Source organism: Prinia subflava, chromosome Z (assembly GCF_021018805.1).
Source record: "Prinia subflava isolate CZ2003 ecotype Zambia chromosome Z, Cam_Psub_1.2, whole genome shotgun sequence".
NCBI classification, from domain to species: Eukaryota; Metazoa; Chordata; class Aves; order Passeriformes; family Cisticolidae; genus Prinia; species Prinia subflava.
In genome coordinates, this window is record NC_086283.1 from 65041002 (window position 1) to 65063130 (window position 22129).

Consider the following 22129-nt stretch of genomic DNA (forward strand, 5'->3'; position numbering starts at 1 on the left):
GAAAATCATGTAAGCTTTCCTGTGGGCTAACTCCTGAGGATTCACCCTTGCTCACGCAGCGATTAGGGACACTCCGCTCCTGAGGGGGGGGCGGGAGGCGGGAACCGCGGCAGCCAGTCAGAGAGGACAGCTCAGCGAGATAGCCAATCAGAGGCGAACGCTCTGGGAGACAGCCAATCAGAGGGGCGATTTCACCACCCCGAATGGGCGGGGGAAGGCGCCGCGGTGCTGAGGGAAGGGCGGTTGTGGTGCCGTGAGGGGCTGAGGTGGGTGACTGTGCTTGGTTCGCGTCCGTAGCGCTGCAGATTTAAAAATATTTGGTGCTGGCAGAAGTGCTTCATCCTGCATACTTCGTTTACTGAAAGTGGTGTTCCCTCGAGTCCTTGGACAGTGAAACAGGGTCATATCCTGTTACAGACTCGTTGTTTTTCGTTGAGAAATTTCGAAGACTTTCTTGTAATCTCACAGACTAGTATTTTTAGATCCCACTTTTTCAGTTTTAAATTAGAAAGTTGGAATGTACCAAGATGCAGTGGTTTTGTTGTTCACTGACTGACATACCCTTAAGAAACTAGTGGTACCTGGAGTGACTACTGAGCAGTTCTCTACTTCTAGGTGTATTAATTCAAATTTTATCACTGGGAGTAGCAATTGCATTTCTATAGCTAATACTTGAATTAATGCATGGTTGTGTTGCTATACAGAAGTTTTAGTCAGTGATACACATCACTTCTACTAAGGTGTAGTTCTATCCTCTGCCTTCCAGCGCTTCAGGTGCAGATCCATCCCTGCTTACTCCACTCTCCCACACCAAATGTGTTGGATGTGGATCTGATGGAGGGTCCAGCAGGGAGTCCATAGGGTTTTCTTTAGCATCTTGTAATTTCAGTTCACTGTTTCAAACGATCCACACTCCTTTCCTCAGAAAGTTCTCCTCTACTTTGTTCTCTATATGATTTTGTGTACCTTATTCCCTGTTTTGTTTCTTTGCCTGAACCTATCTTTTTACCTCTCCTGCACTTCTTTTCTCTGCCCAGACTCTTTTCAAGTAACCAACTACCCCCGAGTTACTTTTTCCTCCAGTGGTTCCAATTCTATTACATGCATACCTGAAACTGCTATTTCTAAATTTGTTAGGTAGAAATTTTTAGCCTCATGTCCTGATACTTACTGGTGCATACATGAAGAGTGCCTTCTGTCACAGGTTTTCTTTATGGCGCTACAGTTAATTTTGATTGAAATTCAATTACACTGTACACTTTTTGATAGAAATATCTTACTTTGTCTTTGACTCTTCTACCTATTTTTAATTAAGAAAAGGCACTGTCTTACCTTGTGCAGATCCCAGCTACAATATATCCTGGTTTGCATTCACACTGTGTCTCTGGCTTTGTGTAGTTTTTGCCTCTTTCCTGATTCCCCTCAGAAGCATCAACTAACTTAGACACCTGTTGTTTCTAAGGTGGTCCATCAGGCCCTCAAGCTCTCAGCTAGCCTATACAATATCTCCTTTTTTCTTGTAAAACTGAAAGTGAGGCGGAAAGTACCCTCACAAATACATGAGGCAGTAAAAAGTTAATAGTCTAGACAGTTGAATTAGTGCCTGTAGCAACTAATTTATAATCCATTAAAAATCATTGAACCAGTTAAGAGTTACTGCTTGAGGGAGGTCATTTGTATTGCCTACATTCACATAATGTAGGTTTATTTCTGAGAAATAAACACCAAGAGGCATAGCTAAAAAAATAAAAAGAAAACCAAACAAACAAACAAAACCCAACAACAACAACAAACCCAAAAAACCTAAACAAAACAAAAACAAACAAACAAAAACACACCTCAGAATAAAGCATAAAACCAAAAGCCCAGTTCTTTCAGATAAAAATCAAATGTTTGTGGCCTATAGTTGGTCTGTTACATCCTTCCAGAGGAAGAGTACTGAATGCTTTGTGTAGCCTTCTGCTACAGGAAATTCAGTCCATGGTGCCCGTGCTAGAAATTATGAAGCTATTCACGTTGAACCTGAAATTCAACCTTCTCTTTCAATATTTATAGGTGATACAAAAAGTTTTAAACTGATCCATATTCTGTATGTCTTCCAGACAATTGAAATGTTGAAAATGTCACAAAACAAGATGTTTGCAGCTCTGAAGTATCACTCAACAGACTATTTATATGAGGTATGATTTTATTATTTCTCTTAATAGTCTGAACAAAATACAGCAGTTACTGATGAAAAGGTTGAGTACACATTAAAAAATATAACAATAACTATTTTCATTAGAATTCTCTTTCAGAGAGATTGTTGTGCTGCACTTTGTGGGTTAACAGTGATTACAGGATTTTTAAATAAAAAATGTAAGTACAATTTTGCACAGACTGAAAAGCATCAGTTATTTTTAGTGTCTGTTTCATTTACAATTTACTTATCATGCACATACAAGTTTCCTGTGTAGAGCTTTCTTTTAGAATACACTGTGCCTTCTAATGCATTGATTTAAATTAATTATTTTCTGATGAACCAATCCAACTTTCTAGCTACTTCGGCGTGTATTAGAATAGTGGTACACAATGCTGTATTCCTTAATGATTGTAGTGAAAAGTTTTTGCAATGCCTTAGATTAAATTCAAGGAATGGAGACTCTTTTCCCCCATACCAACAACGGATATTTTGGCTTAACAGATTTTGATCAGGTAAGATCCAGAAGCCTTGAGAAGTGTTGTCCTTCCTGTCTCCCTCTGTGATGTTGCCAGCCTCTTATCCCTAAACCACCCTGTCATAATCAGGAATATACTTACTTAAATTTTTGAAGAAAAGCCACAGGCTGAGTACAAGACTTCCCTTGTACAGAAACAGAGCGGTGCTTTGCCAGAAGGGCGCATTTGTAGTGTGCGAGGACGCTGTAGCAAGACATGATCCTTTTAGGAGTTCAGGGAGAGTACAAGGACACACAGAAGCACTCCTAGCACATAACTGGAGAGTTGCAGCCTGGGAAGTTGTTCAGCAATAGTCCTTGCAGTTAATCTGCGATCCGTGTTAGGAAACATTGCCCACATCCCTTTCCTCAGAGTACAGCAGCTGTTCCATACAGTGCCGGTGTATGTACCTACTGTTTTACTAGGTTGTAGCAACCAGAACTTATTTTCCTGTTGTAATTCCAACAGTGTGCAGTCTGTCATGCAGCATTTGGGTGAAAATCTTCTCAATGTAGTTCCATTCAGCTCGATCACCAGTTGTTTCCATATTATCTGTGAATCAAAACTAGATGTGTTAGCAAAACATGTTATGGGCTGTATGCAAAAGAGAAGAATTACATGGCTCTTCTTGCCCGAGTTTTGAGGAAGGTGGTGCTGACATCAGGACTACTGAAAACTTTTAGAAGAGAAGTGCTGAGTGACCTGCTGAATGGCTGCTCTGAAACAGTGCAAATTTTGCACTGCAGTGCTACCAGAGAGGTTAATGGATGTGGTCGCACATTTAAAGGCGTTACAGATCTGACTGTGCAAGGGAGATGCTGTGCTCAAACTGCAGCTCTGGTTCCACTCTTGTGCCCAGTCCCTACTCTGTAGAGAAAGTTACATTGATTTTTCATGTATCAAGTGCACATGACTAAAGCTTCCAGCTTTTAGGAACCACTGGAATTTGATGACTGTATATCAAACTGCTTCCTGCACATATCTGACTCAACTGGATGCAGAATCCTGCTCCTAAAATACTTGTTATCCACTTATATCAGTCCCAGGTATAGTTTTTCCAGCTTCCATTTGTAAGTTTCTTTGAAGAAAGGAGCCTTTTCAGTTATCCTGAATATGCAAGAGTTACATATTTCATGCTCCTGAGTGTTGTGGGTGTGATTGCAAAGTTGTCTTGGTAGTGCAAGGTTTTCTGATGTTGTAAACTGACAATATATGCAAACTGAATGGAACTGGTAAAATGCACATATCTTTCAGTTGGAAGAGAAATGTGCAGAGACCTTTATATTTTCTTGATAAACAGTGGTAGAGATGTGCTGATTGAATGCTGCAGCCATTAATATTGGCCTTGAAGAACACTTTTATATATTTGAGAATGGCAAGAAAGGTTGTGTCTTATCAGACTTTATTAAGTGATCTAATTCAGCTTAAACTTTATATTTAGAACTATTTCATTTAAAATATTTTGTAAAATGCACAATTTTCCTGTAATGATAGCTTTAGGATGTATTTCTTCCACTTCACAAATATCAGTGGCAGAAAAAAATTTTAGCTGTTAAGCTAAAGATAGCCTCAGTAAAACTACATAGTGATGTTTCAAATTTCTTTCTGATCTCTGTTTTATATTGCATGTACTTATTTGTTCAATACCTTCTACTTCTGCAGTAGCATGCTTCTTTAACCTAAGAGTCCACTGAGAACTTTAATATGCCAATTCTGACAGCTTCTTTTAATGAAGAGAAGGGTTATCCTTAGCATTTTCTGTTCCTGTTATCTGTATTAGGATATTCACTAGCTGCCCTTTGTTCCATGATAAATGCAGTTGTTTCTGGAGTACACTTACTGTCTCAGCAGTAAACTTCAATACAGATTTCATAAACTGATGTATGGCCAGTAAGATGTAGAAGGTATAGGTACAGCTGCCCGTAGTTGTCTGATTCTGTCTTCTTTATTCAGAATTTGTGAAAGAGATCACTGAGGAAATGCCATGATTTGACTTAGGCAAGAGGGACTGGATTGGATCACATCTGTTTTTTCACAAGGGCCTTTTAAGGAAAAGATCCTATGATGTCAGAAATTTTTGCTTTTTTAATTAAAATTAACTAGCATTTACAGAATTTCAACTTTCCCACAAAGGATTAAACTGAAATGGAAAAAGGATTAGTATTGATGAAGTGACAGTTTTTGTTTTCAGTGCTTCCCATGTGTTTGTTTGTTTGTTTGTTGGTGATGGTGTATTTTGATTAGTTTGTTTGAGGTTTTTTTGCCCCTAAGTTTTCTTTTTTCTTAGACTGGAAGGTTTGAAAAGTTATGGTTTTTCTGCATGTTTTCAACAGCATGGTTATTCTGGTTGCAGTCCATATCAGTGAAATATTTCAAATATTTCTAGCTTTTCACCTAAGATGCCTAACACTACAAGCTATATTTGGTTTGACAGCATATATTGGAATGGGTGGGCAGTTCTGGGACCTGAAACAACGCAGCTGGATTGAGGCAATGGGTTTACAACTAGAGAAAAGTTTCTGGTCTCATTATGTTCTTCCATGTGACTATAGCAAGTTCTCTTTTCCAATAAGCCTTTTACTCCATGGATTTTTTAAGAAGAGCTTCTTTCTTCCTCTTTTTATAAACTTGTTAAAAACAAATGTGTAAGTATAACTTTTCTTTGCTTCCTTGAACTCACTGGTTATTCTGTACTGTTTATACAATATTGGGCATGGGTTTCTGTGGCAAAATAACTGTAAGATAGTTTATTGAACTTGGTATTCAGTGAAAAGTTACTAAACTTGCCACATAGACTATTTAATTCCAGAATTCAATTGATTACTACCCCTGGTTTTAGTGAAAATGAAAGGCTTTAGAAGGGTTTTCATTAGCTCATAGTGGCACATGAAAGACAGGAGGCCTTAGAATATTAAAAGCACTCAAAACAGCAATAGTAGGAATGATACGGAACTGTTTCTGGTCGGCTTATCCATGTGTCCATTCAGGAGACCATTCCAAGTGTTAAGATCAGCACTTGTAATTGCAAGTTCAAAATTTAGTTAAAGTGTAGCTAAGCATATGTGCAATTCTGCATACCCAGAGGTGTAGATTAAAAGTTAAATAGCAAATCAGGTAAGTGTTAGTATCTTCTCGTAGTTTAGATTGTGTTAGCATTACAAACAAAAGGTTTAATTATAAAATATTGTGTTCTAGTAGAAAACCCTTGAAAGCAGTGGGAATGTTTGAAGAGGCAGTGCACAAAAAGGATGGAACTGTCTCTCATGATTTTATCACATCCCTTTTTTTATTCAGAGCATGGCAAGGCAGAAATTTTCCATCTGGAAATTATCACTTTGCTTTCCTCCCTGTTTGCATCAAGATGAAAAGTATCATCTCAATGGACTCTTTGCTGACGATAAGTATAGGAAGCCATGGACTAGAAGTATGTTATATAATCCTTAAACTTAGTTTAGATTTACTGTATGTTAAAGGAAAAGCTCGTGTTTATACATAATATGATAAATCTGGTAAAAAAAATATTTCCAGACATAACACTATGCCGCTTCTTATAGCTCTTGAAAGTAGAACATCTTCATTGCCCAAATTGAAATAAATGGGTAATGGATATTTATTTGAGTGGCACCATAAATGAGATGATATTTGATCAGTTTGTAGAGATCTCTGGAAAGTTTTCTTTCCGGAGAAACATTTATGAAAGAAAAGCAATTATCAGAGATAAGTAAAATATCTCTGATCATTGTAAGTAAAATAACAAATCTGATTAGGATATATAGTTGGTTAGTTGGTTAGTTGGTTAGTTGGTTGGTTGGTTAGTTAGTTAGTTAGTTAGTTAGTTAGTTAGTTAGTTAGTTAGTTAGTTAGTTAGTTAGTTAGTTAGTTAGTTAGTTAGTTAGTTAGTTAGTTAGTGAGAGGTTATTTTGGAAGATAGTGCTGAAGTTATGAGATGGGAAAAATTAGGTTTTCAAATGACAAGGGCAAATATAAGTATAATAGTGTTTGAATCTTTCTTGTACATTTGTATTACTTTGGCTAATGGAAACTAAAGGTGTTATTTCTTCTATACACCATATGTAAAGTTTGATTAATCTCTGCAATGATTTAATCAAGATATAAAAAATAATTTTAATATTTTCTGTGTGACATTTTTTCTCTCTCCTTTTTGACTTAGTTGGTTCAACACAGAACATGATTGCTATTTCAGTATTGGATCAATGGAACAAAAGTTTACCTGTGGAGGATTTCCTGGAAAAGTCAGTAACTTGGAGTAAAAAAAAACATTTATGATTTATTTGTTATCATTCAGGTACTTTGTGAATTATAAGCTAATGATGAAAACAGATTATGAAAATGTTGCCTGACAGCAGCAAGTGTGCTGGAGTTGAACACTCTTATCAGATAGCTTAGAGATGGGTTTTTTTCACTGGTTCTTTATGTGATTTTTTAATGGTTGTGTATTCTATTTATGACATTGGAGAAAGTCTCTGAAAACGGCATAAACATGAAAGTAAGCTTTCTCCCCCCTTCTCTCTAAGACAATTATCCCATGTAACTGTACAAGCATATTTGCCATTTGCTAGAAAAGCCTTACTAAGGCTTTGACTTTGGAAGAGGTGGCCTATATAGTCTCAAAATAGCAACTCAGTTAGGTTTGTTCTATTTATAAAACTGCAGTAAAACCCAGTTAGTTCAATGAAGTTGTAACTTGGACAGTGTTTTAAGGTTCATGGATTTTCAAAGGCTTATGCCATGTGATTTGGATATTAGTTATTATCAGTACCACATGGTTATGACTTGTGAACTACACTACTTGTAGCTTCAAAATTAACTTCTGAACTATAATCAAAATGTCGTCAAATAGTTGATTTTTTTTAAGATGTGTAGCAGAGATTCCCCTCTATGGCTGTTTACACATGAAGTCTTGTACTGAATTTCAGAGGTGCACTTTTACACTGATTGCTTTTGTGAGAATTACCGTTAGACTAGCAAATATCAAGACAGTGTAATGCTAGGTATTATTAAAAATATGAATAAATCAATAGGATGCCAAACTGACAAATCAGTTGTCTGAAATGAGAATGTTAAGTACGGTAATTGGATGAGCTAATTTGGGTGCTTCAGAAATGTCAGCATTTGTCAGAGTTACTATATTGTTGTAGTCAATTTATATGGTCAGCACAACATTAACACGTATTTTAATCAACTATTGTAACTGCTTTGTCCAGATGCATGCAAAATGATGGCTTTTTTTTGACTTTCTGTAGTCAAATGATTTTCCTACTTCTTTGGCAAACAGTGGGAAGGTTTTCTTAATAAATAGTAGTAGTACTGAGGTTAGTATGAAAAGTTGCAGGAAATTGAAGTGGTTTTGTTTCTTCACTTACCCTGTATTTTTTGTAGTGTTGTTACTTGCAATTTCTTCATGCTTTTTGAAACAGAACTGTACATTTCACCCAGCAGCAGATTCCTGTCACAACCATTATGACATCAATAGGTTTGATGCTTTTTTCTTTTTGTTCAATTTGATGCTGGGTATAAACTTAAAGGGCTTTTTCTTGGGGAAGAATTGAACATGTAGTTTGATCATAGATCCAGTGAATTGGGAGAACCCTATAATTTCCAACCTTCTTTGGTGAATATGATTCTCAAAGTTCTTAGAGCACCTAAGTCCTGTTGGGTCACTGAGAAACCAGGGAAGTTACAACACTGATTTTGCTACAGCTTATGTGTCAGATTTTTTTTTCTGTTTTTTAGGAAACCTATCTCCTCTGTAGAGTTTCAGACTAGTAATGATTTAATAGAAGTTGTTCCAAGTTCAAACCCTTATTCTCAGACCGACACAGAAGAATGCTTTTTACTTACGAAGAATGGTTTTAAGGAAGACTCCACCCAAGACAAATATTTGAAGATTTACTATGCCACTGAATTTAAAGAACCACGGCAAGGTAAAATGTTCAATTCACTGTTTTCTAAGTTTTGATACTGTAATCTTGTTAACTTCCATAATTTTTTGCGCATGTTCCAGAGAAATTAATGAAATCATTTGGGTGATCAAAAACTTTGCAGTTGCGTAGAGTATAACCACTAAGACAGAATTATTCCCTGGAGAAGCAGGGCTTGTATTAATAGTTCAAGAGAGATGCATGCCAAAATAAAATGAAGATAGATTTCTTTATGGAGATCTGTTTGAGTTAGCATCATAAAACAGTTTGGTGGGAACATAGTCAGTATCTATCATTTCCAGGCACTATGACAGAACAGAGAGTTATTATTACAGATAGGGAGTCATCCAAGGAGTGAAAGAGGGATGTGGGAATAAGGAGACTTCCATGCTGGTGAAAAATAAGGAAGAAGAACAAAAAACTCGCTTTGCCCTTCTTATATGTATTATGTATGTGTAAAATATGTTTAGACATGTATGGAGAGAGTGCCTCATTTCTACATTTAAAACTGGACTGAGCTAAGTTTCTTGGCCAGAACCTACCTTAGAAGTTCCTTTATCATACTTGAAAGTGCAAACAAGGAAACAAAAGAAAATACCTTCTGTTTTTATACTAGGTATTATACTAGGCAAAGGAAAAAGCTAAAAAAAACTAGAGGTTATCATGTCAACCATGGAAGTCTAGACTTCGTTGCACTTCAAATGTGCAAGGAATTTTTAAGCTTAAACAAAAAAGCTGACATTTATAGTATATTGCAACAGTTGCTCAACAATTGTCTTTATTCTGATAATTCTTATTATTTTTATATTGTTTTTAATGTGTTTTTTCTTCCATTTTGTCAGATTTATGTTTGGAAGAGGAGTTGGTTTTTATTGATAATCTTGAAAGTTTCCGTAAAAGATTGCCAACTTTATCTATACTTCTGAGCAGACTACAATTTTTTTTAATGAAAGACCCCCTTTTAGATTCTGGAGGACAGACTTTAACAGCAGAGAACATTTTCAGGTACCTACAAATTGCTGTAAAATAGTAAACATAAAAATAGTTTATGTATAATGCCATTAACATTTCAATATTTGTTATATTTTACCTTTGTAACTAGCTTATATTTGCAACAGGTAAAGACTTCAGCTTTCCATCTTAGGAAAAAGTGAGGAGGGTGAAATTTAGATGCATTTAAAAAATGGATGAAATTATGAAAATGAAAAATGAAATTGTGCCGTTTTTACATTCTACAGGTGTGAAATGCAATCAGTTTTGTAATATGAAAAAATGTGTATCTTTAGGGGACGTTGTCCTTCCTCGAACTGACTGATTCCCTATCATGAAAGTATCACTAAACAGAGTAGGGCTAGGATTTTACATATGCTTTTACATATGCTTCCATGTTACTTTTTTCTCCCCTCTCTCTCCTCTCAGATGTGCAGCCAGTAAATTCATGCTCTTACCTGTTGAATTGCACTTCTTCAAGTTTAAATATTAATTATTCTTATCGTTTTTCTCTTTGTATTACTAGGTTGGTTGAATTTAATTGAATGACATCCATGTCACGAATTTGAACAAACTGGTACATTAAAACAGATATGTTGTATCAAAAAATGGGCCTAATATTTTGTTAAGATATGCATTGTGTACATATATTCATAAAGTCTGGCTGAATCTTGTACTGATTTATCTCATGTCTGGACTACTTGGATTGCTTCCCTTGCCTTTGGAAAGGTTGTATGACTGACAGGCAAGGTAAAGCAGATTTTAATTGAACCAACTGGACCCACATTGTAGAACAAGGAGGAATTGGGTTGTTTGCCTGTTTTTTCAAACATGGGCCCCAGTCTTGCAATGTCTCTTGGGTTTAGCACAGTGTGAATACTGTAAGTGTTCACTGCTGCACTGAAGATAACATGATCCAAATTCTATGATGGCTTTCAGAAATATCAGTAATAGGAGAAAAAAAAATGCTGGTGTGAAGCTTTACACTCTGAAATAGCTCTGACCCCCTGATCTGTAGTTGACTAGCAAAAACATGGACCTGCCCAAGGTGGGAGTCCAGATCTCCCAGTGCAGCACACAGGGAGATGCATTTAGAGAAAGGGACTCAATTAGACAGACTTGAACTTCAGTTAAAATTCATGAGCATCCCAAGGGTGCACACGGAACAATTTTTACTCTGCATTCTAAAATATTCCTCTGGAAAATAGTGGTGTCAGGGACCGATGAGGAAGTTAATCCCGTAAAAAGTCACTATAGATTTAGTGCCTGTAATTAGCACAAAGGGCAAGCATTTTCCTTCTACCTGACAAATCTTCATCCCTGTGCTGCTTGTGTCCTTGCTTTATAATGCAAGTAGTAGCTTCATTCCTGACTTTTACTTCCAAGTTTTAAAGTTTTTCAGTTAAACCAGGAACATGCTTTTAGTTTTCACTTTAACTAGCAATAAGCACACTCTGCCTTTTATCATGCTGAGTCTTTCCTGAAAATAGAAACGAAAGATGGCAAAAGAGAAATAAAGCAAATAGATTACAGACATTTTATGTACTAAACATTTTATGTTTAGTAAAAAAAGCTGACATTGGAAGAAATTAGATCCACAGCTTTTGCAGAAAGCAGTTTTGCATGCGGAGACTTATGTGCTGGGAGGTTGAAGAGTTGTAATATGAAGGGTTTTTTCTGTAACTGTTAAGGCAGGCCCCAGTATTAAGCAGTTCTACTCTGCATATAATGTATTATTTCTTGAAAATATTTTTTGATAAATGACACAGACCAGTACACCATCTGAAACTGCCTTCTTAGAAAAGGCATGGATTTAGAAAAACTTTTGCCATGTATATGTCTATCAAAACTATTGCTAAGAGCTTCAGTCTTAGACATTAAGCAATACAAAGAAGTCACTTACTTTCTTTTATGATCTTTTAAAGAGAATGTTTGACTTTCCAAAATGGAAAGATGAAGATGGAAGAGAGTCAAAATGAACTGCAGGGGATTAAAGAGAATTTCTGTACTATATCTATAAAAGATGAAGAGGTATCATCCTGTTGTTTCATAATATATTAGTGGTTGTTCTGCATTAGGTGTGTTTGTTCACCTGCAAGTCATGTTACTGAGTTTTTTCATATTTGCCAAGTATTTGGAGCTTTCATGTTTCCAAGATTAGAAAAGACTGGTGTTATTTGTAGTTTTTTAATTCTTGGATGCTGGTTTTAGGACTCTTCACTCTGACCAGCTGTTTCTCCTGGTACCTGATGTGTTTGCAGTTTTATGTAGATACTTGTTACACTAAGAGTAAAAATTAACCAGAACAGGAAGCAATGACATGAGCATGGGAAACGGAAAGCTACAAGGCATGTTCTGGGATTTGGGGGGCCAGATTAGCTTTGTTTTTTTTTTAAGGAGTCAAATCTACTTTTTGCTCCATTTTTCAAACTTATTTCAAAAAGACAAACTTTCAACAAAACAAATTCGGATTGTACCTGGACGGGAACTGTAAGCTAAAACACACTCCTTACACTCCACTGACTCATTCTGAAGTTGTGTAACATTGTATTTGACCCTGTATTGAGCAAAGCTTTCTGTGTGCAAAGTAAATGTCGAGTGATCTCTATAGTAAGAGCTCCTGAATTGGTTTAGAATTAAATTATTTCAAGATTTTGAAGAAGCTTTGACTGTACAGTAATATCAAAGGAAATTTACTAGCCATTCTGATGTGATTAATATTTTTTCAGTATTTCCTGTTGCCTGTTGAGTTAGAATTTGGCAAACCCAACAATAGCAGATCTGATTGTGTTAAGATTCCATCATACTTGCAACTAGAGGAGGTGTTAAATTTAGCTCCAGTCACTGTAGATGATGAAGACCTTTGCAATCAAGTGATCAGAGAAGGTAAGAGCTGGTTTTCTTTAGTGCTTGACCTGATTTTCCTTTCATTTGAACACATTCAACACAATCAAGGTCTTTTTTTATTGAGTTCATTTAAAAATTACTTCACATTTCTGTGGATGAAATAGGAACCGTTACACTCAATTTGTTACACTCAAATTTCTGGTATTAGAAATGTCTCCTTAAGGGGTAGTAACTACTTGTCCAGGGTTGTGGTGTAATCTTGAACACAAAAGTAATATGAGCCATAATTTGTGATATATAATCAACCATAGCTATAATCATTTGGTCTTTAGTTCTCTAATATGTTTTTAAGTTTACTTTCAGAGGCATCCCCAAGAGGATTATATGCATAACAGTCATACCAAAAAAAATTCTTTTGTTGCATTGTAATTGGAAACATAAAAGCAGATTTCTGGGGAAAAATGGGTAAATATTTCCATGGATGACAGGATTATTCTCAATGACAGTAATACTTTTTTTAAAGGAATTTTAGAAAAATTACTAAATGCTTTTAGACTACCAATAAATATGACTTTAACGACAGTTATTGGCTAATGGATTGATTTGTGTAACAGTATTTTGTCTAGTTCAAAGAAAAAGGCGTTGCCTGAGGCCTGGGTTGGTTTTTTTATAAGTCAAAATGCATCATTTTCCACTTTTTTGGTGGACAGGAAGCACCTCAAAGAAGGAAGATTATTGCTTCTGAAGATGGAGGTTGTGTGGTGAATTTTGTGTGTGATAGGGCAGCAGTTTGAAGTAATCTGGTCTCATATTGGAGATGGAAACAAGACTTTTAAAAGTAGATATTTGACTAAGATAGTTTCATGTGCATTCCCCTGATATACTTAGTATATGCCATGTTTCAAGCTGAGATTGCAGGGATTTGATGATTCTGTACATAAATGTCAATCTATTGGGGGTCTTTTTGTTCTGTTTTAGTCATTTTTTAGTAGAAAAAGAATCCACATACACATACGCACAGTAAACTTTATTTAGGCTACTTAGTTGTTCTGTTCTGGAAATTGTTGTAGTCATAAGAGCTTGGAATAATTCAGATAGTGAGTACACAATATTGTAGGGGATTATTTCTGTCACTTGGGGGATGAGACTGAGCACTGCTCTAATCAGCTAAAGCATCTGGGGTTACTAAGCATGACTAATTTTTCATGACAATATATCATGGAGGTGCAATAAAAAGACTGAAAATTCTGATGGGAAAAATTAATATATGGTTCATTTATGGCACCTTTTAAAATCTGTTTTCAGATCTCAAAGCTGAAATTGCATACAAAATAGAAATTTCCAAGTACTGTGCCATTCCACGAGAGGTTTGCTCCAGTATTAACACAAGTATGTTGGAGTTCTGTGAGTCAGGTAGGATGATCTGTATAAATCAAGGAATGATACTTAAAATGAATTCTTCAAGTAGTTTTTCTGGTATTCTGTTTGTGGGAGAACATGTGGCAGCCACATAGATAAGATTCACTTAGTGTAATCTATTATTCTGTACCCGCACCATAAGGAGGTAGAAGTGCCATACTCCTTTCCAGAGCTTTATAGTCTAAACACAAGCAGCTTTACAAGTCTTTCATGTTGCTTTTGGCTGTAAGTGATGTCTATGACTTGTACACCTTACTAGATTTTTAGTTCTTTTTTATCTAGCAACTCATCTACCAAGAGAGGGCAGGTGAAGGTTAAGGCAGATTGATTAAAATTGTGGAGTCAAAGAGCACAGTTTAAAGTTTGTTAAAGTCTTACATAAATGCTTTCAAAAGAGGGTGATGGAGAACAATTCGGGTTGAAGTGCTGTGTTTGTAAGTTCTAGAGATTCAAAACTCCTGTGCAGACATTCTGTTTTGCAAACAGTTCAGTAATTACGTGTGATTGAGAAGTAAAGCCAGAGCTGTCTTCTACAGAAATAAACTCCAACTATTGAATATTTGCTAATGTGCATTGAACCCTTGCTCCTTCTGCACTGGGATCAGGAAATACACTCTGTGTCCACCTTCAGCAGCTTGAAAACTCAAGTTACCATCAACCAATGCTGAGTACCTTTGATGTCTCATTGCTCAACCTAGTCATCCAACCCTAAAGTTTTTTCAGGTTCCAGGTGTAACCTTTCAAAATAACGTGCAGTCTTGCCAGCTCTACTACATTCATAGCTAAATTCTGGCTGACTAAGCGAGGCAGAATAATGGCTGTGCTGGTGACATTTTTCACCTTTCATTTAATGCAGAGGGGCCTGCACAAAGAGTAACATTTACAAATGGATGTGATCTGAGCAGAGTGTCAATACATGATTATACACATAGGTCTCATCCTCATCTGTATACTATCTATGGAAAGATCTATCCATTGCTGCCTGGGACAGTAGCAGTATTATCCATCAGTGCTTGTTCACTTGATAGTTTTCCATCTGGAAGTTACTATAATACTTGAGAAATACTGAGTTTTCTCCAGAACAAGACCCTTCTTATTGTCTTAGTTCCAACAAGTTTTAAACTGAGCTGATAGTTGTCCCCTGCAGGCTAATAGTACTAATATTATCATGCTTTAGATACTATATTGTAGTGGAATTTTGGTTGGAACAATCATATAATTTCAAAGTGTCTGATATAAAAACTCAGTGCAAATACACCAAGACTATTTTACATCTGGAGATTATTATCTAGCATGATGAGCTGTAATCTGTGTCTAGTCAGATCTCTGACTGCTCTTTACTTCTAAAGCTTACACGCAGGAGGGGCTTAAGTGCAGTAGATCCTACTCTTCCCCTGTATTTAGTAATAATAAATTGGCTGTGATCTTCTCTAGGATGTCATCCATTCTTCTGCAGTAGATGAGTAGTCAAGTCATCTTAAATTGCCTTAAAGAAAGTTAATCTTTATTACCACTTGCTCTCATAGCTCTGCTGTTGAATCAGGCAGAATTACATTGTTATATATTATATAAATCAGCTTCCAACTCTGTCTCTTTTTTTTTTTCAGGATAGACTTAGGTCTGTAGGATAGAGACCTACAAATGTGTGCAAGCACTGCTAGAGCACCGTTTGATAGCAGAAATTTCTGTCTTGGGTGTCAGGTTTCAGCTGAGATACCTGACAGTCTTCTCCTTCTAATTAATTTTGCTATGAGTTATCAGAAGTGAAATGTGTTTGCTTGAATTCAGAGAAAATGCAGTCGTAAGACTAAGCAGTGTTTCTCTATCATTGAGTTTGTTTAAAAAAGGCATTAAAAGACAAGCTATTTCTCTGAGTCAGCAATGTTCTGAGAAGGGGAATGTTACTCTGAGTGTAGGCAGAGTGTAACTAACATTGCTGATAAAAAATCCAGTCTCAAAGGCAAAAATAACTAGACAAGAACAAATATGAATAGTATTGCTCAAAGAGAAAAAGTAGTAGATATGCAGGTATTTTTGCTGTCCTGAGATCAGTTTCTGTCCTGTTGAAAGTCCTAAAATTGTTGCTCCTCACACAAACTGGTTTGTGAGCTGAAGTTTGCAGCTTAAGATCGTTGAGCCTTTTTTGCTTCTAAGTGGGAAAAAAGTTATACTGACTGGAAGTATGTTGCTTTCTCTTGCACCCACTTTTATTTCTTACCTTGTTTTTCCTGCTTTTCTGGTATGTTTGTGGCCTTTGGCTTTCTATTACTGTCCCTTACCCTTCCTGCCTGACAATCAGCTTGTTAGGTCCTTCAAGGAGAAGCTGTGATCAGCAGCTAACTGGGCAGGTAACTGATTCATAGCCTGCTGTGTGCCAATTGGCCAGGCAAGGTGGGTATGATGATTACCATCTACTTACTGCCTGGTGGAATGAATAGGGAATTCATTATAAGTGTTTTAGCTTGTGGAAGCACCGATTTTTTTCACCATTTTTCTGCCTTAGTTTTCACAGAACATGGAACAACTCTGGTTTTTGTGATTCTACTTTCTGGTTAGTTGAAATGCCAAAGAGATTAATACCAGGGCAATCACGTGAACCACCAAAATCAATGAAGTGGCAAATTTGTAATAAGACTTGAATAAAACCCAATAATGATGAATATGTCCACATTTATTATGACTTGGGGAAAAAAAGAATGTTTAAAGTGACTTGTGGAGGACTTTCAGCATGCCAGGTTTGTTTGTATACTGCTTTAAAAAAATCAAACCAACGTGGTGTTGTAATTCATGTTAGTGATCATCCCTAGAAATTTCAATGAGTACTAATTCTGCTTGAAAGAGTAATTTTTTCATTAAAATCCTAATGGTTTTTGAAGTTCCTGAGACTGTTCTTACAGCACCACAATGTTGCCTGTAGTCTCTTTCCCACATAATTAACTTAATTTATGGAGGAACTACATAAGAAGGCCAACAGGCATGAATATCAAAATTTCAGCCATGGTACCTGATGATTTAATTATAAAATAATCTTATATGTGAAGCATATGTACCCAGAACTACATCAAAGGAATGTGATCTACAATTTTTTCCCATATTGTCTGGAAATTGGATATGAAGTATTTGCAGTATATAGCTTAGTGAATTGTCCCATGAAAATATTTTCTATTTTAATTCAGAACTTCAGTAGTGTAGGATTTGTAAGCATGTGTATTTCATTCACAAGTAGCTTTGTGATTTTGATTTTGATTTTGTTTTGGCTGGGGCGTTATGCAATTTCCAGCTGAATATATTCCATATTTGAAAGATGAAATGGAAGTGCCTTTAACTCCTCCATGCAGACAGCAAAGATCATGGGTTAATTTTCCATGCAGAGGACTTCAAGAAGAACCTATTTGTCTCTCTGGTAACAGGTAATATAAAACCTTGGGAGTGACACATTCTTTTATAAATCCTCAAAATTATTGACAAAATAACTTGTATAACAGTGTATTTATGAATTGGTACTTACATCCTTTGAGCTGTATATATGTGGTGTTTTGTGTGAAAGAGGGTGGAATGCACAGTCCATATATGTGATTTTTTGGAGGAGCCTGAAAAAGGAAAGGAAGTTGCTTCCATTGCCCTCCATCTCTGGGGGGGAATTTAATAGCCTGAAAATCCAGGCTTCTTTTTGCAATAGGCAACATAAATATTTAAAGTATTTAGCAAGTATGTGTATGGGCATATACGTGTATTTATACCTATGGCAAGCACATATGTTGCACAAAGATCACCTGCAAAGTGTCCAGAAGAGCTGTAGTAAGAAAGTATAGTCTATTTTGGAATATCCTCCAACAATAGATTTCAGACTTTTTCGTGCCAATACAGGATTAGGATTGCTCCATCTTTTCCTACTCATCTTGTTTGAGACTAGCATTTCTTGGCCTTGCTATCTTTCTAACATATGCAGGAAGAATTTCAATATCCTTTTGGGATGGGAAGGATGGTCTAGACAGAATTCTTATTCAGTGCTGCTGTACTTCATGACCCAGCCTTGATGGCTTCTCCTCTCACTCTTGCCTATTGTCCTCTGTATGGAGAGGAAAAAAAAATGAGTGAATGAATGAATGAATGAATGAACTGAAAATTTAAAGACAAAGTATATCTTTAAAAGATAGTTTTATATAAATCAAAATTCAACAGATAATGCTGCTAAACTTCATACCTGCAAGTTTTTTTGTTTTATGTTCTTCATAGTATTTTGATCGCAGAGCCCTCTAGGGAATTCTTAGAATCTTTGGTATGGCACTCTGAGAAGTATCGGGATAATATGAGCTCTCTTTTTCTTGTCGGTAAGGATTTCTGATCAATTTCTAACTGATGTTTACAAGTTCCATGTACATGGAGAAATATAGCAGAAAAGATCATGTGATGTTACAGTGCACATACTTGAAGGCATTGAAGTTTATCCAATTACTGTAACTCTGTGAAGTTTGGGTTATTTTAGTACATATAAAAGTTACAACCTGGCAACATAGAAGTTGGTATGCTATGTATCCTCCTATGGAGGTAATTTGAATACAGTAAGAGTTTTATTTTTTTATGATAGTGTTCACTACTATTATATACAATAACTAATATCTGAAATTTGGTAATCTGTTTAACTCCCTCCTGTGTGCTATTTTCCCTTATATAACGTTCCAAAATACATAGCAATCAATACAATAGTACTGTTAATGGAAAATAATACTGTAACTTCACTAGAGTAGAAGAGAAGCAGAATACACAAAACCAAAACAAGCTGCAGGCTATTCATGGAAGTGCCAGAATATATATTACCATTGTTCTTTTGTTTCACTTTATTTGCCTTCATTTTACAAGTCTCAGGATTAAGTTATGTATATTGACTTGTTTTGTTGTCCAAATCATTTGTACATTGATTTATAGTTGAAAATAATGTATGGTATGCTCAGTACTGTTTCAATTAATTTCAGGTAAGGATTATGATAAGATTTTATACTCATGACAATAATCCACAGATAAGTAACAAGATAATTTTTAACTTTAGTAATGCAGTCACACATTATTAGATCTGAAAAAAAATTGAAACCCTCACCCCTCTTACTCACAGAACTCAGAAAAGCACATTTGCTCTGATAATGTTAACTGCTTTGCCCTTAAATCTATTGATGGACACAGAGCTACAGATGGAAGTATGAATAATAGATATAAGTACTAGGCCAGCAGTACTTTGGAGTTTTCATTTCCAAAAGGACATTCTGTTTTCATCTTTCTAGATTATTGATATTATATGTTAATTTCTGGTTTCTTTTGTAGAGCTTCCAGCTGTTCACCTTACACATCAGCATCATTCACTGACAGAACTGCAGGAAAAGCTACCAGTTGAGGTCGAAGCACCAATGCTTGGCTCACTAGAGGAGGGCTGGTGGCTTCATAGGGGCTTAAATCTAGCATCTGTAGAAATTTTGGAACAATTGATTATGGATGGAAATAATGCCAACAGTTTGCTTCCTACAGAAGTAGAAACATTCACACAATTTACATCGTATCAATTAGAAAGTAAGTATCTTCTTTTTTTTACAAACATGATAAAAAGGCAAAGATGGGGACATTAACAGAGAGTAACACAGGAAGTTACATATCTCCAAGAACAACGGAAATGAATTCTTTCTCATTCTTAAGAACAAAAGGGTTTACATTAAAATGAAGGAAGGGCAGTAATGCCATTGAGGTGTACTTCACTAACTTAAAACAAATTATAGGAACAAAAGTGTTGAACAGTTATCTTTTCTATTACTGTACAGATGAAGAATAGCCTCCACCAGTCAATTTTTAATAAAATAGTTTCATACAAGAGAGCTTCTTAAGAAGTAGTAGTTTTGCTTTGGAATATTTTAAAAATAAAGCAGATATTCATAGTCCTACCTGCACCATGTTCGTGTGAGGGGAGAACGTTACAGAGAAAATTCCTTATTTTTTGATGCTGCAGAGGGTTTTTTTATGCAGACTATTTCTAACTTGAACAGCTCACCACTTCAGAATTTCTCATGGATGTTTTTGCATACTTATAATCAAACTTCAACAAACAATGCAAAAAGTTACTCAGGTTGTGTTATATACAATGGCCAGACTGCAAGGCTCCAGTTGTGGTTGAAGAGCTACAAGGATTGAAAGTAATGTGATAGATTGTGAAAACCATAGACGCTGCTCATGCAAGAACATTTTCAGTTAACTGCCTTTTTTGTTTCTTTAATTGTTTACCAACTGTGTTTCAGATGCATGTGAAGCCACAATGCAAAAAAGTTGTAGTTCTAGTGAAGCATATCTTCAAAGGGAACTGTTTGCATTCTTCATTTTTCCCTCTAAAAATCAAAACAAAAGAGACAGTTTTTCTTGCTAATGAAATGTGTTGCATTCCACTTCCTAGAAATCTAGCATCAAGAAATCCCATGTAGATAGTGAAAACTTCAAACAATGGCATGGCCTTCTGTATCTTAATATTGTGTATTTTTACATAGAACTAGTCAGTGCAAGTTTTCTGAAAAGGGATCCTAGTGATCTGAGAAGGCAGAAGGAATTTTTTTAAAATGCCTTCTCTGTAAACTGTCCAAAGTCCTTAATTCCAGTGAGGTGAGAGAAGAGAAAAAAATTGATGTCACTGCAAAGAAATTAAATTGTATTTTCCAGGATGGCTTGAAGAGAAGAATTCTGTGACAAACCAAGAGCTGCTTTCTGCTGAAAGACATCAGTCAGAGAAAGTTGTTAATCCTGACTTGTCACTGCAGATTCAAAGGCAGCACTTTGCTATGAGTACTGCATCATCTGCCAAAATTCACAGTACAAGTACATCTGTGGAAGAGCTTAGTGGAGGAAGCATAAGAAAGAGTAAGACAGAAGAGGCAATTAGTTTCTTAAACCAAGAAAAGAAAACCCCCAAACCATCTGAATCAGACAGCTGTAAAGACATGTCTTCTAAACTGGACAACTCATCCTGTAGTGGAAAGCCTGCATCACTTGCACTTGCTTCTGGATGGGCCAACGATGATTCTGATCTGAACAACTTTATTATGATGAGATCCAAACATAGAAGCACCCAAAAAGAGGAAAAATATTGTGTAGATAGACCTGAAAAAGGTATGTGAACCAGTTTGTTCTGCCATTTTTCCAGATTTAATTCTTCTCTATTTCACAAGTTACAATAGATGCTAGTTCATCCTAGTCAATTACTTGAAGTGAATTGGCAACATTTTTCAGTCTTAAATGTAGCCACATTTTTAGCTAAGTATTTTACCTTTTGTTGTTTTTCTTAAGATATGTTAGAGGATTTTGGTTGCTTGGTTTACTTGGGATGGGGAGCAGGGGTGCTTATTTTTTGGGATAGGATTTTTTTCTGTTGGAATTGGTATTTCATAAAATAAATATTTGAGTTTATTCCTATTCTGACAAAGCAACTCTAAATGGTACTTACTTCAGGAGATCTCTTCCATCTGTATGTTCTGAATCGGATCTCCTGGCCACTTTGGAGAAGTAGTAATCCTCAAATTCATTGCAGATATCAAATAGCAAACATCCATACTCTCACTTCTGTAGCCTAGAAAATGAACAAAAGGGTTAGAAACAAGTAAATTTTTCTTGGTAAAATTCTTGTGTTTCTGACACTGTTGGAGATGCATAAAACTTTTCATGGCGTCAGAGGGCAAGAATCCAAATTTTAGAAGTAAGAGACCGAGGTACCTGAGGTTTTATGCTGCCATCTAGTGAACCCTGACCAGGCCTGCATCGCCTAACAAAGAACGCAAACGTATTCAAGGACGAGCTGTAACTTTCACGAACAGGCTTGGGGAGGTTTAATAAGATTCTAGTGCAGATGAGGGTATGTGTACAGGCAGACCCCAGTGTTGCAGATCAGTTATGCCTGACATATAGAGAACCCATTAAAATATGGGAGTCCGTGATAAGCCACATCAACACAGAAATTATATAAAATCATTGCATCCTTTTGCCATAAAGAAAAGTTTTTGTCAAGGGTCATCCTAACTCTGACTGAAAATTAGAAAGGCCAGAAGTGCTTGTAGGCCTCTTTGTAGTTTGATTTATTTTTAAAAAAATATCATTGTTTGTAATGTTTAGAAAATACACAGGAGGAAAACAGAGGAAACAATTCAATGATCCTATTTTGAACCCTACATATCTTTTCGAAACAAGGCAAGTTATCTAAGTTAACTAGAATAAAA

General features: G+C 36.0%; 1 protein-coding gene across 1 annotated transcript in view; it reads left to right on the forward strand.

Moving 5' to 3' along the window:
* The first annotated feature begins 1343 nt into the window (after positions 1-1343).
* SHOC1 (shortage in chiasmata 1) overlaps positions 1344-22129 on the forward strand; it is a 47153-nt gene continuing 26367 nt past the window's right edge. The window contains exons 1-12 of the mRNA XM_063423228.1: positions 1344-2180; positions 5992-6121; positions 6869-6950; positions 8452-8642; positions 9482-9644; positions 11555-11660; positions 12359-12515; positions 13782-13889; positions 17176-17305; positions 18132-18226; positions 19212-19454; positions 20583-21029. Of these exons, the coding sequence (XP_063279298.1) occupies positions 2112-2180; positions 5992-6121; positions 6869-6950; positions 8452-8642; positions 9482-9644; positions 11555-11660; positions 12359-12515; positions 13782-13889; positions 17176-17305; positions 18132-18226; positions 19212-19454; positions 20583-21029 (1921 nt within the window). The 5' untranslated portion in view covers positions 1344-2111. The remainder of the gene's footprint in view (positions 2181-5991; positions 6122-6868; positions 6951-8451; positions 8643-9481; positions 9645-11554; positions 11661-12358; positions 12516-13781; positions 13890-17175; positions 17306-18131; positions 18227-19211; positions 19455-20582; positions 21030-22129) is intronic.